A 16,008-nucleotide genomic window follows, 5' to 3' on the forward strand; every position below is an offset into this window, starting at 1 on the left:
CAGCGAAGCAGGACTGTGTTTAACCTGTCCCAGATGTGGTGGGGTCACCTTCATTTGAGGAAACTTTGTTAAGACAAGTATCAGAAAGGTAGCCGTGTTAGTCTGTATCTTCGAGAATAACAAGAAGTCCTGTAGAACCTTATGGACTAACATATTTTGGAGCATAAGCTTTTGTGGGCAAAGACCCGCTTCATCAAATGCAGGATGAAGGTGCCACAGGACTTCTTGTTAAGACAGAGGCTCAAATACCAGGGCCTTATGAATGTAAAGGTGGGGTAGGAGGGGGAGACAAGTGTTACTAGGTCAGGAGGCTGCAAATTCTTCCCAAGGGTTCTCCTTAGACTGGTTTAATGTGCCTCCCCCAAGCCCGCACTGTTCAAAGAAAACAAAAAGGCAGCCCAGTAGCACTTTAAAGACTAAAAAAAAATTATTAGGTGATGCGCTTTTGTGGGACAGACCCACTTCTTCAGACCACAGTCCTACCAGAACTGGATCAATATTTAAGGCACAGAGAACCAAAAATAGTAATCAAGGTTGACAAATCAGAAAAAATATTATTACAGTGAGCAAATCAGAGAGCAGAGCGGAAGAAGGAGGGGTAAATCAAGAATTAGATTGAGCAAAGTATGTAAAAGAGCCCCTATAATGACCTAAAACATTCTCATCCTGGTTCAAACCATGTGTTAATGTGTCAAATTTGAATATAAAAGAGAGTTCAGCAGCCTCTCTTTCCAAAGTGTTATGAAAATTCCTCTTCACTAAGATGCAAATGTTCAGGTTGTTAACAGAATGGCCCACTCCATTAAAGTGGTGACTGACCGGTTTGTGAATCAGGAGTGTTTTTATGTCTGTTTTATGCCCATTAATTCTTTGTTTAAGAGAATTTGAAGTCTGTCCAATATACAAAGCATCTGGGAATCATTGGCACATGATGGCATTTATGATGTTAGTTGAGGAACAGGAGAATGTGCCTGTTATTCTGTGAATAGCCTGGTTAGGTCCAGTGATGGTATCTCCAGAATAGATATGTGGACAAAGTTGGCAATGGGCTTTGTTGCAAGGAAAAGTTCCAGGACTGGTGTTCCTGCGGTATAGGCTGTGGTTATTGGTGAGAATCCTCATAAGGTTGGGAGGTTGTCTGTAGGACAGAACAGGCCTGTCACTTAGGGCCTTCTGGAGTGTGGCATCCTGCTCAAAGAAAGAGGTAAGCAGGCTTCATAAGGAGCCTCTTTGTTATGTTAAATATTCAAACAGCTGAAACCACTAAAAGCAGGCCATCCCTGTGGGAAGTGGGTGGTGGAACTAGGACAACATCTGCCCCAGCACCCCCATCATTCCACTACTGTCCCCCAAGTATCCTCCACAGAGCAACTTGGTCCAGGGAACTAGCAGGGATGGTGCCAGCAACAGGGGTTGGGGGAAGTTAGAGGAGAGACCCAGTCCCAGCCGTCTCTGCTCCCCTGACTCCCAGATGCAGTGCTCAGGGAAGGGCCTGGGTGAAGAGGTGGACCTACCCCTGCACTCATGGGGGGTGACAGGGAAGTGGAGCGACACAGCAGGGAGAAGACAGGAGAGTGGGCTGGGGCTGGGTTGTTCTGCTTGCTGATGCTGCCAATGAGTGCTGGGCAGTTCCTACGGATAGGATGGCTCTGACTAAGAAACTGGTGTGAGAGGTCAGAGCACAGAGGCAGGCGGCAGCAAAGGTGATTGGCAGCTGGTGAACAGGTGACTGACACAGCAGAGGTACAATGAGCAGTCAGCAGGGTGGCTGGGGGAGAGGTGCAGTGAGAGTGGTGAGCAGTGCAACACGAGTAGCTGGTGGAGAGTTGCGGTGAGAGTGCTGAGCTCTGCCGAGCAGTGCAGTAAGTGGCCAGCTGGTGGAGAGGAGCAGCAACACTGGTGAGCAGGCAGCAGATGGGAGTGGCCAGCAGGGTGGCTGGCAGAGAAGGGCAGAGAGCAAATGGCCAAGCAGCTGAGCAAACAAATTCTCTCTTTACTCTGTCTGGGATGGGAGGTGAACTCTGCAGATGCCGTTCTGCATTCTGGGATGCACTGACCAATGACAGCAACTGTGACCAGGGCACAGAGAGGGGTCAGATGCATGAAAGAGACTTTTGGGTGTCTGGACTTAAGAACCTGAGAGGAAAAGGACATGGTCCAGTCTACTCTTGGTTGGATCTTTTAGTCATGATTTATGTTTATGAACCCTGCTGGCAGGGTTTTCCCAAAGTAACACAAAGTTACTTCTCTCCTTTTATTAAAAGTTTCTTTTCTACGCTTAGGCTCAGTGCTTGTGAGTGTTGTAGTGATGTGTAAATTTCCCAGTTTACTGCATGGGGACCTGAATGCATACTGTGTTATATCAATGGAAAGGAACCCCTAGATAATGAACATATCCCTGGCTGCTGCTGGCTCCACTTGAGAAAAAGGTTACATCAGCATCACATGTCAAAGAACCACAATTACAGTATCTCTTTCTTAATCAGAGCCCTTCTTAGAGCCTCCTCCTATTTTGCTTTACTCCCTTCTCAAGGTCTTGCATTACAACTGTCCTGGCAGACTTGACTTCAGTAGCTGTGCAGCATACAGAGTACCTACGGTCTCAGTGTAAGCCAGAAACATGTGCACTCTAATATTTGTCTGCAAAATGTGCATCTATTATGGGCTCATACATGCAGGCCTTTATCTGTGCATGCAGAAAGGATCAATTGCAACATGGTCATGGATACACGCCATGTAAATACCAATTTGCTTATGTAATTATCTGATTTGTACATGAAAATTTATTTTGTATGCACAAAAAACATGGCTGCAATTTAGGAGTCAATCTTTCAAAACTTAAGACTATTTAAAGTTTGAAAGCAGTTTATAGCGTGACTAGTGACATGGATGATTTCTAATAAAGCTAATAAGCAAATGAATATTTTTACTTCTGTCATGTATATTTTACTATAACTTCAAAAAGAGCAAAGAGATTTTTTTTTCTTAAAATGAGAGATGCACTTTACTCACAATCATAAAAAGAATTAATGCAGAATGTAGAGGTGACTAGATATATGTTTTTATTAAAATAATAGACTCACTGAGGGAACAATTCTTTTATTTCACATTCTATTATTGCTGCTACATACCCATAATTTATAAATTACTGCCTCAAACCCTGGTAGAAATGATTTTGCAATCATTGTCCTGTTAATTTAAGAGTTGTCTGGTTAGGTTAGGAAGAATGTCGTCGTATACAATGTGTTGTGATTTGTAGGATAAGTATAAAATTAAATACTTTAAGTCTGACTAAGAAAATAACATTTTCACCATATAGTTCATGACAAGTATGGAAAAAGCTATGATCAGCCGGTAAATGAAAGCTGTGAGAATAGTAGGTAGTGTTGTTTGTAGTATGGGAGGGATGTATAGTTCCAAAAATAACTGCAGCTTTTACTTTATCAGTAACAAGATAAACTCTTAAAAGAAACAAACCCAAACCTTTCCACTGTTCTCCTAGTAAATAAGGAGACTGTGGTGGTCTGGAGAAGATAAGAAAGGAAAGGCTTTGGGACAAAGAGTCCCTGATGGTGTGGAGAAGATAAGAAAGGAAAGGCTTTGGGACAAAAAGAGGCCGTGAATCTTATCTGGAGTAAGACTGGACATAAGAGAAAATTGTCTGAAATTGATTTTTAAGTCAGTAATTGGCAATGACATTAACTTGTTTGTTAAAGGATATAAAAAGTAAATTAAAGGGATTCATTGCTAATACTGTGACTACATTGGAAGCAACCATTAGAGGTCTAGGCACCTGTTGATCACATGGTTATAAATAGCAATGAAGGGTCCTGTGGCACATTATAGACTAACAGAAAAGTTTTAAGCATGAGCTTTCATGAGCACAGACTCACTTCATCAGATGCTGGTCTTGGAAATCTGCACGGCCAGGTATAAATAAGCCAGAGCAAGGGTGGGGATAACAAGGTTAGCTCAGTCAGCAAGGGTGAGGCTTACTACCAGCAGTTGATCTGGAGGTGTGAACACCAAGGAAGGGGAAGCTGCTTCTGTATTTAGCCAGCCATTCCCAGTCTTTGTTTAAGCCTGAGCTGAGGGCACCTAATTTGCAGATGAATTGTAGCTCAGAAATTTCTCTTTGGAGTCTGGTCCTGAAATTTCTTTGCTGTCTAAATACAGAAGCAGCTTCCCCTCCCTTGGTGTTCACACCTCCAGATCAACTGCTGGTAGTAAGCCTCACCCTTGCTGACTGAGCTAACCTTGTTATCCCCACCCTTGCTCTGGCTTATTTATACCTGGCCCTGCAGATTTCCAAGACCAGCATCTGATGAAGTGAGTCTGTGCTCACGAAAGCTCATGCTCAAAACTTTTCTGTTAGTCTGTAAGGTGCCACAGGACCCTTCGTTGCTGTTACAGATCCAGACTAACACGGCTACCCCTCCGATACATGGTTATAAATAGTTAGGGTATTGGATGTAGTAACTGCTTATTCTTAGGCTGTTAGATATGTCTGGAGAAACTGCATAAAATACCATTTGGATATAATAAAGGAATTTATGGTTAAAAAATGATTGATATGAGAAACCACCAATATTAATCATTTCAAATATCAGTAATTCCAACATGTTTTATCATCATTACTATTTTAAAATGCATAGAAATATGTACTTTAAAATATATTATAAATTATTCTATATTGGCAGATCATCCCCAATGCCCTCTGTAGTGTGTAAGGCCTTCTCATTTGTTGATAGGCTTTGTTTTGCATTTTGTTTGAGCAATGAGTGTTATGTTTTGCATCCTTAGGACAACAGAAGTTGTATCTTAACTTCCATTTTTCTTGTCCGAGATAAGCAAGATAGGATACTATAGATAAAAGATTCTGAATACACACATCAACATGTAGAATGATAGCGAATTGAATTACAATAATTGCAATGCCATCAGTGGTTGCAAGCATAAAATGCAAGTGTGAAGCTCATGTAGGATATGGAGTCATCTGAAATCCAACAATAGGATTATAGCCTCATTTTACAGTATTGATTTAAAAAAAAGCAAGAATCTTGTTCAACCATGTTTTGTATCTCTCTTACTATTCTCTCATTCATTGCTTCTGTTCCCCATTGTTACCAGATCCCTTCCCCTCCATTAATCCCTTTTACCCTTCCCTGCTATTTCCTGGAGGGCACCATACATCTCTTGCAAAATTTAGTGCCATGTATCCTCATTTTAAACCCATTACAGTAGTAGGTTTTATCTCAGATCCACTAAAATAATTGTAATTAAAAAGTACGCTGGGAGTGATTTCAGTGTAGGCATACGTGAACACTGGTGGCTTTCTAAAGATGGAGTAATGTGTTTAAATTGTAATCACAAATTATGTGTAGGTGAAGATCATACTTTTGAATAATTGATGTATTTATACAGCATTTATGTATTATACATAAAGAAGAATATCAGCACAGAAAAATTAAATATTTTTGTCACACAAATTATAGACTCCATTTTGACAGTACAGGAGGGACTTCTAGAATTGGGTGTGCATTTTTGCGTAACATATATGATTACCATGTATGTGAAAATTAGGAATCAGCATTTGGCCAGCTACACATCAAACAGGTTAGTTATGTAAGTGGGTAATTTGTGCATGGTCAATCAGAGCCCTCCTCCAACATTTCTAAATCTTCCAATTATAGAAGTGTTAGCCTAATCGCTGAACAATTTTAAGTCTGCCCTAGAACAGTGTTTTCACCTAAGCTTGGCCTGTAATGAGATGGCAATTAAAAAGTTTGCAGCAGCAGAAACCTTCAACATCACAAGACAAGAAGGTGGTCAATTTTTTTTCCCATTGAAAGACTCATATTGCAGTCATATTGTCTGCCTGTGTTGCTTTGAGCATTCACAAGGAGCAGACACCTCAGTCTTGACTTGTATATCTCATTCTCTGCTTAGGCATATATTAATCTTGTACAGTCCTCCTTATGAACATTATCCTTTAGATATATAAACTGCAATTTATCAGATTGTGAAGTTTATGGGGGTAGGCGCTGGAGTACAGCACTAGCATGGTTGATTTTTGATGCCAATCAAGTAACAAATCTTAAATATTCTGTTCACCCAGAAAATATATTTTTAGTGGAAGCCTAGTACAGTTGTGGATGCTTTTCAGTATTACCCAGTTGTTCTATAAAGTTGATAATGTAAGTAAACAAGCAGAAAAAACAATGCTATATGGATCAGAACCTAATGTAGTTGTGGGGCCAGTTTCAGCTGTGTTCTCAATAGGGGTACCACCTTGTTTGACTCAGGCCCTTGTACCTCACAGAATTAATTCCCCAGTCCCTGCAGTGTCAGCCCCTGTGCCCCGTTGGGTGGGGTCCCAGTCCCTGCAGAGTCAGCTCCCCACTTCCATGGGGGTTCCCCAGTCCCTGCAGTCTCAGGACCCCTATGCTTCTCAGTATCAGAGGGGTGCTTCTCAGGACTCCCCAAACTGCAGGCTCAATCTCTGTGTCTCTGATGGGGTCCCCCAGTCCCTGCAGGTTCAGCCCCACAGTGCAACTGGGGATTCCCAAGTCCATGCTGGGTCATCTCCCATGTGTCCATGGGGATCCCCCAGTCTCTGTGGGGTCATCCCCCTATATCCCTGAAAATCACCAGTCCCTGCCGGCCCACTCCTCTGTCCATGAGGATCCCCCAGTCCCTGCAGGGTCAGGCCCCTGTGCCTAAGGGTTCCCCAATCCTGTGGGCTCAACCCCCCATGTTTATGGGCGTCCCCCAGGCCCTGCAGGGGCAGCCCCCGCATATCCGTGCTGGTCCCCTAGTCCCTGCGGAATCAGTCACCCGCGTCCCTGGGGGTCCCCCCGGTCCCTGCCCTGAGGCTCAGCTCACCCCCGCCAATGGGGAGACGGGGTTTGCCCGCGGGCAGCGGCAGGGCTGGCTTGTCCCCGGGCCGGTCCCTGCAGCGGCTGCGGCCGTGGGGCCTCCGCCGGCGGGAGCGCCCGGCGGCCGCGCGCGCAGCTCCCCTCAGCCTCCGGCCCGGCCGCCGCAGCGGCCCAGCGAGCGCGTCACGTGGGCGGCGGCGGCGGCGGCGGCGGCGCTGCGCCGTGTCCCTTCCACCTGCCCGGGGCGGCGCGCGGGCCGGCCGCGGGGCTGCGCCAGGGGCAGGCTGGGCGGGATGCTCCAGCGCCTCCGACGGCCCCTCGGGCTGCAGGGGCGCCCCGCGGCTGCCGCGCTGCCGGCTCGGCGTAGAGGCGGGGCTGGCGCGGAGAGCCCGGCCGGAGCCGCAGCGAAGGGCAGGCGGCCGCGGGGACCCGCCATGGAGAAGGCGGCGGCCGCGGAGCTCCGGCAGGGCGCCCTGGGGCCGCTCACCGCCATCTGCCTGGGTAAGTGCAGCCCCCGCCCGCTCCCCGCCTCGGGGTGGATGCGGAGTGGACGGGGAGCCCGGCCACGGGTGGCGCTTTGGGCGCAGGTCGGCAGCCCTGTGGCGAGGCTGGGCAGGGAGCCATAGGGACAGGCTGGCCCTGGACAGACCCGCCGGCGCTGGTAGGCTGCCCTGTGCGTGTGCTGGGCACTGAAGGACACGAAGGCACCTTGGGCACTGGCAGAAAGCTGTGCCTGCAGCTTGGGCAGGGGAGCGCAGCGGGCACACGTGGGCTCACAGGGCACAGATGGACGTGCAAGCGCAGCTGGACACATGGCCACTGGTGCCCCCTGGGTCTGGGCAGACATGGATGAATGCCTTGGGCAAGGACAGATTGACAAGCTGGTCACGCATTGCTGCTAGACACACTGGGCACAGTGCAAACATAGGCACTTGTGCTTTTGCAAGGCAACTGCAGACTGAAATGGATCAGCTGTGCCTGTGGGGAATGACTGTCTCCTAGAGGTTGGGCCAGGTTGGTATAGCTAGGAGAGTGACTTGTGTGGCTGCATTAGTTCTTAGCTGTGTTCTCTGTTTCTGCATGGATTTCTGTGAACTCTTTTCAAGCTTGAGGCAGCTAGAGGTGTTTTCTTGGAAGTTAGCGGTATAATCACTGTGTAAGCAAGGTGGGCGTTTGAGGCTTGTTTATAGTTTACAGATAAGTCAGCATGATTTCCCTTAAGGACATGTTTTTATTATGTGTGTTGTATGCTCTGCAAAAATGCCACCACCAAGAAAAATGGGCTGTTCTTACAAATGTTACTAACACTGCCGCAAACACACAAATACACAACATATTTTATAACCAATGTTTTGTGTTGTTTATTTCAACATACCTGTGCATGTGCAAATTTCTTAATAAAATACATGTTATTTGGTATCCTAAAGGGAAAAGCTCACTTATAAATTATGGGTTCCTTACACTGTTAGTCAAATAAATACACAGTGCAAAATCTATTGATCTATTACAGTTTCTGTTTCAATCTGTGCTTTATAACATCTGTGTAATATAATGTACTGTGCACTGAAACTTGGTGTATAAGTGTACTAATGTTGGAGCTCATCAACATAGATAGATATAAAATATGTATACAAATTTAGTGGAGTTTTAAATGTACATTTTCCTTTGACTTTCAAACCATGACAGTAATCTTACATAATACTTGGAAAGTTTACTGGTAATTTCCTCCATTTTCATAGTCCATACTCTAACTGTAGTGAGACACATTGAAGGTAGCACTTATTTTGCACCAATAATAATGTCCTATTATCACAAATTCCTGTCCAACTACTACTTGGCCTGAGCGCTCGTATGGTTAATAGTGGAAATATGAACAACTCAGTTTTGTGTATTTCCCCCATCATCTTCTAGTCCCCTCCCTCCTTCCTGCTAGGAACAACTGCTCTCATCTCTACTTCATAGCAGGTTTTTAATTTTGGAGAGTTCAGATTCAGAGCACACATTGTTATTTGTCTTAGATGCTTTTGTGCTTAGCTGGCTGCCAGTGCCTAATGTGCCTCTGAGTCCATCATTGCTCATGAGGCTGCCTTGCCATCCCCAGGTAAATGACTCCTCATTTTAAACTGTTATGATACCTAGTTATTTTGTCATATATTTAAACTGTGGAGGCCTATCAGAATAAAAATGGTACCAAAAAAACCTGGGTCCCAACTATGTAAAGTTTGGGAAATTGTGTATCTGGGATCGACTTTGATGCCTAGTGTGGAACAGGCCTGAGCAAAGACTGAAAGTGTGTCAGCTTTTTCTGAAATTGGCATTGTCAGTCACTGCCCACCCAGTTGCAATTTGCCACTAAGTATCTGCTCCTTTTCCAATCCATTAGATTCTCTGTGGTTTGTAGACTACCTCCCTTCTGAAAACATTTTTAGGAGAGAGCACATTTCATGAAAAGCAGGGAGGTACTCTGACTGGGTCAAGGCAAATCTGAACAGAGTTGTGTGATGTGTATAGAACTGATCAGGGGATGGCACTGCCAGATCTAATGAGATAGGAATACAACTGAGAGCTAGTTGGAAAGAGCCAGACTGAGTGGCATACTGGAGCTGAGATTCAGTGAGCTTTAGTACAGTATTATAGTATTGCCCTAAGATATACTTACTGATGTATCAGAGTAATAAAATAATTACACATCATTACATATGTTACTGTATGTTAATTACCTAATATATTTAACGCTATTAATGCTTTTAAAGTACTTTGAAGAAAATGTTAGTGCTTATTAATACAAATTTGTAGCTCTATTTCTGACACAGAATACACAAACATTGTTATTCAGTTGCCCTCCTGCCCACTTATTTTACTAAAATTACAGAAGATTATTCTACTGTTTCAGATCTTTACTCCCCTGTCACCAACATTCTCCTGACTGTGTTCATTATAGTATCGCCAGCTCTACAACTGCAGTTTTGTGTTATTGGACTTTTGATTGCACGGAAGCAAAATGTTCTAATTAGAGTTGACAGTGGTGGTCTTTTAGTGTGGATTCCTGTCCACAAAAATTAAAAAACACAATATGCAGTGATATTGAATAAGCTTCAATCAGTGGTGACTGAATATGAATTGGCAAGTAAGGGCATGATCCTCAGACACTCACTTTGGATGCTGCATCCAACTATTATTTGTATTGCAGCAGCAACTAGCAATGCTAGCTGTGCAGCATGGCAATGCCATTCTAGGTACTGTACAAACACAGAACAAAAACATGGTCCTTGCTCAGAAGAGCTTACAATACAATTAAAAGTAATGTAATAGAAATATTAAATAACTAACATAGGGGACTGCAAAGTCCAGAATGGGATATGCCACTAAGGATATGTTTACACTGCAAATTAATGTTTGACCGGTTTCTTTACAGTGTACATGTCTGAGCTTGGACTGCATGTTTGGAGACCAAGCTCATGCCTCAGCCCAAGGCCAGAAGTCTTCACTCCAGTGAAAAAGCCCTGAAGCCTGGCCCCCTCATAAGCTCCAATCAGCTGGCTTGGGCCAGCTGAAGGTGTCTGATGGCACTCCAGATATACACTTACTTGCCCCTGTTGTTTTTATTACACTTTTGTCAAAAAAGCAGTCAAGTAGCACTTTAAAGACTAACAAAATAATTTATTAGGTGAGCTTTCGTGGGACAGACCCACTTCTTCAGACCATAGCCATACCAGAACAGACTCAAGGCACAGAGAACCAAAAACAGTAATCAGGGAGGGCAAATCAGAAAAATCAGAGTGTGGGGGTGGGGGTGGTCAAGAACTAGATTAAGCCAAGTAGCATGGCTCCCTCTCTTACTTTTGTCAAAAAGTCTTTGTTATAAAAGCTTTTTAGTGGACGTACTTTGGAAAATAAAATCAAAGTGGGTTTTTAGTAGGGATATTGTTGAGGAAAGTCTGAGATTTTTCTGATCATGTCAAAGTTATTTTTCAGTGTTCCAAACGCACCGGTCACCATGTCTCTGGGCATTGTACGTGGATTATAGCAACCTGTCTGAAAGGGTAGCCAGGACTAGTGAAACCCCTTTATTAATGAGGCAGGTGCATTATTTACTGTTGTGTCAATCTGTTGCTGCATCTCTTGTTGCATTGAGGAAGACCTTCTCTTAATGACGCTCTAGTGAATCACTCTTTCTGATTCTGTGTTCTGAAACATTTTCTCATGAAGTGAGACTCTGGTAAATGAAGATTGCTTGTGGAGTAATTTGCAGTGGGATGGTGGCAGGTATCACTGTATACCTCATGATGAGCACTGATCTCTTTTGTCATACTACCATTTAATGGCGTTGAATAAGTCAATCTGGGTATGTTAGCTTTTACAAAATCTTCTGCAGAGTAACATTTGTTGATTAGGAATGTGCTTTGCTTTATACAGTGGGGCCTGTCCTGATAATTAATTTCCAACATTGAAACAGGTGGAATGACCGACTGTTGTGCACATTTTAGTGTAATTGTTCTTCCTCTTCGCCCAGTAAAAAACCTGTGGAAGACAAAAGTAGACGGGCAATCGATTCTCTTCATAGCATAGTTGAAAGACCTCTAACTTTCTGTTTTCTGGATAGCAGAATAAGAGCAGTTTATGTGAACACTCACCATAGATAAACAAAGTTCTTGTGTGAGGAATGCAACAGATATTCAGTATTACAGCAAATGCTTAGAAATAGTTAATTGATAGCTAACTGCAAACTCAAGCCAATGGACTCTAATGAATACTATTTTTGTATCCTACACAGTGAATCTCTTCTTATCTGGGAAGATAGAAAGTGCTGTTACCTCATTAGGTAAGAAAAGTTTTTCTTATTTCCTCCAAGCATTTGAGTTTCTTCTTATTTTGATGGTGATGTTGCCATTTCTCCCTCATGCACATAATGCTGTTGCTAAAATGGGATGACTCTTTATCAGAGAAAAAGTTTAACAGTGGATTTTTGGAAAGCTCCTCTGTTTAAAATTTTAAATCTCTACATGAGTGTAATATTTCACTCAAGTCAGTATTGCTGTCCAAGACAAAACCTTAAGCCTGAGGGTTGTTTTTGCAAATACCCATCAATATTTTCAGGAGAAAAAAAGCTTAGTGTGTGAGAAACTAAATTTTATTGGATCAACTTCTGTTGGTGGAATGGACCAGTTTTTACATTTCGGAGAGCTCTCCTTCAGGTATGAGGAAGGTAACCTGACAACTTTGAAAAAGCCTGACCTGGACAGATGTTAGTGTTTAACTGAGTAAGGGGATTCATAGCATTCTGCTTCAAAGCAGTTCATACAGAATGTTGTTCCTGTAAGCCCTTGTGTTGTCAGCATGATAGAGAAAAGGGACGATAATGGCTGCTTTAAGCTGATGTGCTTTTTAATTAGCGTAGCAGCTTTCTAGGCTTGCTACAGCCTTGACCATTCTATTGTACTATCACTACCTTAGAAGCTAGCAGGCTACAGGCCTTCTGAATAGCTGCCTCAATCTATTGGTGAACAGGGAGGATAAATGGGAAGTGAATATGATTAGAGCAACTTAACTAAGACCAAAGAGAATAGGCATTTGGGTGAAGCATTTCTCTCCATTCTGATCATGAAGTGCTTTCAGGGTGGAGTCTTCTGGTCACTATGTGCTACTAAAATGGAAACTGTTACTGTGAAGATGCAGCTCCTGTGATCCGGTCTGTTGAGGAGCTGGACAGGTCACAACAGCCTCACATGGATAGAGTATCTCCTCCTGAAGGGACCCTCAGCCTCAGAGCTCCAGCTGCCCATGCTTCTGTGTGAACCTTGGCCTTGTTCTCTTGTGGGATTGAGACTAGCTGGTCACAGTTACGAAGTCCCTCTCCCCCTTGACATTCAGGCTTATACTGCTCATTAGAGATTTAAGAGCGCCTGTTAAATATGCTAGGTATTTATTTATTACTGGGTCTGAGAAAAATTATGAAACCAATTGTGTTCCAGTGTTTAGTCATGACCCATAGTATCCAGATTCGTATTTTCACCTTTCTTGTTTTATGCTTCAGAAGCAAATAATATTTTCTCATTGTTAGTATAATATCTTAGTCAACAACGTTATTACATGTACCTATTATTCTGAGTAACAATGAGTCCTGATAAGGATCCAGGGCCTCTTTGTAGGAGACACTGTTCAGGCTCATAGATATGCATAATCCTGGCTCAAAGACCTTATAATGAAAATTTAAATAAGACATAATAAGTGTGTGTGACAAACAATAGGAGAAAAAAAGGAGGGAGGATGGAGTAACCATAAACACGGTAAGCTAGTTGTTGTATGACTTGATGCTTTCAAAACAGAACTGCAGCTTGGGAGTGATTTGCAATTGGAATTTGAAAGTGAAAGGCAGCCTGGAAGAAAGTGACCATGAAATCAGAGTTCATGATTCTAAGGAATGGTAGAAGGGAGAACAGCAAAATGGAGACAATGGATTTCAGGAAGGCAGATTTTGGTAAACTCAGCTGGTAGATCAGGTTGCATGGGAAGCAAGACTAAGGGGAAAAACAACTAAAGAGAGTTGGCACTTTTTCAGAGGGATGTTATTAAGGGCCCAAAAGCAAGCTATTCCACTGTGTAGGAAAGATAGAAAGTATGGTAAAAGTCTGCCTTGCCTTAGCCAGGAGATCTTGCATGATCTCAGAAACAAAAAAGAGTCATATAGAAAGTGGCAACTAGGGCAAATTAAGCAAATAATAAAGGTATGCAGGGGCAATATTAGAAAGGCAAAGGCACAAAATGAGCTCATACTAGCTAGAGACATAAAGGATAACAAGAAGACTTTCTATAAATACATGAGAAGTAAGAGGAAGATCAAGGACGAGATACGCCCACTACTCACCAAGGAGGGAGAAACAATATCAGAAAACTTGGAAATGGCAGAGGTGCTTAGTGATTTTTTTGTTTTGATCTTTATCAAGAAATCTGATGAAGGAATGCCTGACACAGTGAATGCTAGTGGGAAGGGGGTAGGTTTAAAAGATTAAAAAATGCAACCAAGTGTGATGTAGTGGGGGGTGCGCATGAGTGCGCATATGTGTGTGACAGCCTGAGCAGCTCACACAGGCTGCTGCTGATCCCCTGGGGCTGTAACGTAAGCTGGCAGGTAACACCTCTGCTCCTGAACAAAGAGCCGGGAGGAGCCCAGCTGGTTTTGAATGAGGTGCGGCAGTTAGTGTGGGGAGAGTTGGTAGGCAGTTAGCCTGTGCTGAGGGGAGAGGGACAAAGGAGGGGGTTGGAACCTGGCTTGGGGGAACCCCTTGGGCCTCTTCCTCCCAAGCTGGATTGGAAAGATTGTTTCTGCCTGCTGTAATGACACCTCTGTCCTATGCTGTGTCTCTGCCAACAAATAAACTTCCTGTTCTATCTGCTGAGTGAGTGTCACTTCTGTCTGCGGATGGAGTGCTGTGCTTGGGGACCCCTGAACCCTATTACACCACAGTAAAGATTACATAGAGAAGTTAGATGTGTGCATGTCACTAGGGCCTGATAAACTGCATCATAGAATTATTAAGGAGCTGATAGAGGAGGTATCTGAGCCCTTAGCTATCATCTTTGAAAAGTCATGGGAGTCTGGGGAGATTCCAGAAGACTGGAGAAGGGGCAAATATAGTGCCCATCTATAAAAAGGGGAATAAGAACAACCCAGGAAGCTACCAACCACTCAGTTTAATGTCTGTGCCGGGAAAGAGAACGGAGCTAGAAATTTAGGAATTCATCTGCAAAGATCTGGAAGAAAATAAGGTGATAAGTTAAATCCAGAATGGATTTGTGAAGAACAAATCACACCAAACCAATCTGATCGCTTTCTTTGACAGGATAACAAGCCCAAGCCTTGTGGGTAAGGGAGAAGCAGTGGATGTGGTATATCTAGAATTTAGTAAACTGGGCAAATACAGCTTCAGTGGGGCTACCATAAGGTGGGTACATAAGTGGCTAGATAACCATTCTCAGAGATGGCTCACAATCATGCTGGAAGGGCATAACAAGTGGGGTTCTGCAGGGGTCTGTGTTGGGGCCAGTTCTGTTCAGTATCTTTATCAACTAATTAGATATTGGCATAGAGAGTACGCTTAGTAAGTTTGCAGATGAGACAAAGCTGGGAAGGGTTGCGACCGCTTTGGAGGATAGGGCCATAATTCAAATTGATTTGGACAAACTGGAGAAATGGTCTGAGGTAAACAGGATGAAGTTTAATAAGGATAATGCAAAGTGCTCCACTTAGGAAGGAATAATTAGTTTCACACATACAGAATGGGAAGCGACTATCTAGCAAGGAGTACTGCAGAAAGGGATCTAGGAATCACAGTGGACCACAAGAGAAATATGAGTCAACAGTGTGACACTATTGCAAAAAAAGCAAACATGATTCTGGGATTCATTAACAGGAATGTGGTGAGCAAGACACGAGTTGTCATTCTTCCTCTCTGCTCTGTGCTGATTAGGCCTCAGTTGGAGTATTGTGTCCAGTTTTGGGCACTGCATTTCAAGAAGGATGTGGAGAAATTGGAGAAACTCCAGAGAAGAGCAACAAGAATGATGAAAGGTCTAGAAAACATGAGGTATGAGGGAAGACTGAAAAAATGGGTCGTCTTTAGTTTAGAAAAGGGAAGACTGAGAGGGGACATGATGGCGGTTTACAAGTACCTAAAAGATTATTTCAATGAGGAAGGAGAGAAATTGTTGTTCTTGGCCTCTAAGGCTAGGACAAGGAACAATGGGCTTAAACTGCAGCAAGGGAGATTTAGGTTGGACATTAGGAAGAACTTTTTAACAGTCAGGGTGGTCATGCACTGGAATAAATTAAATGGGCAGGTTGTGGAATCTCCATCACTGGAGATATTTAAGTGGAGGTTAGATAGACATCTATCAGGGATGGTCTAGATGGTACTTGGTCCTGCTATGAGGGCAGGGGACTGGACTCGATGACCTCTTCAAGGTCCCTTCCAGTTCTAGTGTTCTGTGACTTGTGGAACGTAATTGAGCTGCTGTCGGTATTCTGTCTGAGCGATTCTTTAGCTTTTTGCTCTGTGTCCATTACTGTTCATTGTATGTGAGTTCACAAGTCAGTCCTTTCAGAATTGCACTGCTCCTTGTTGATTGAATT

General features: G+C 43.5%; 1 protein-coding gene across 3 annotated transcripts in view; it reads left to right on the top strand.

Moving 5' to 3' along the window:
- Positions 1 to 7,101: 7,101 nt before the first annotated feature.
- The window catches only part of LRP3 (LDL receptor related protein 3), a 38,574-nt gene continuing 29,667 nt past the window's right edge, over positions 7,102 to 16,008 (top strand). For 2 of the 3 annotated variants that reach the window (XM_075009058.1, XM_075009060.1), the window contains exons 1-2: positions 7,102 to 7,379; positions 11,653 to 11,700. In XM_075009058.1, the coding sequence (XP_074865159.1) occupies positions 7,172 to 7,379; positions 11,653 to 11,700 (256 nt within the window). In that variant the 5' untranslated portion in view covers positions 7,102 to 7,171. The remainder of the gene's footprint in view (positions 7,380 to 11,652; positions 11,701 to 16,008) is intronic. The other variant, XM_075009059.1, reaches the window with a different exon arrangement.

This window comes from Carettochelys insculpta, chromosome 14 (assembly GCF_033958435.1).
Source record: "Carettochelys insculpta isolate YL-2023 chromosome 14, ASM3395843v1, whole genome shotgun sequence".
In the NCBI taxonomy this organism is placed as follows: Eukaryota; Metazoa; Chordata; order Testudines; family Carettochelyidae; genus Carettochelys; species Carettochelys insculpta.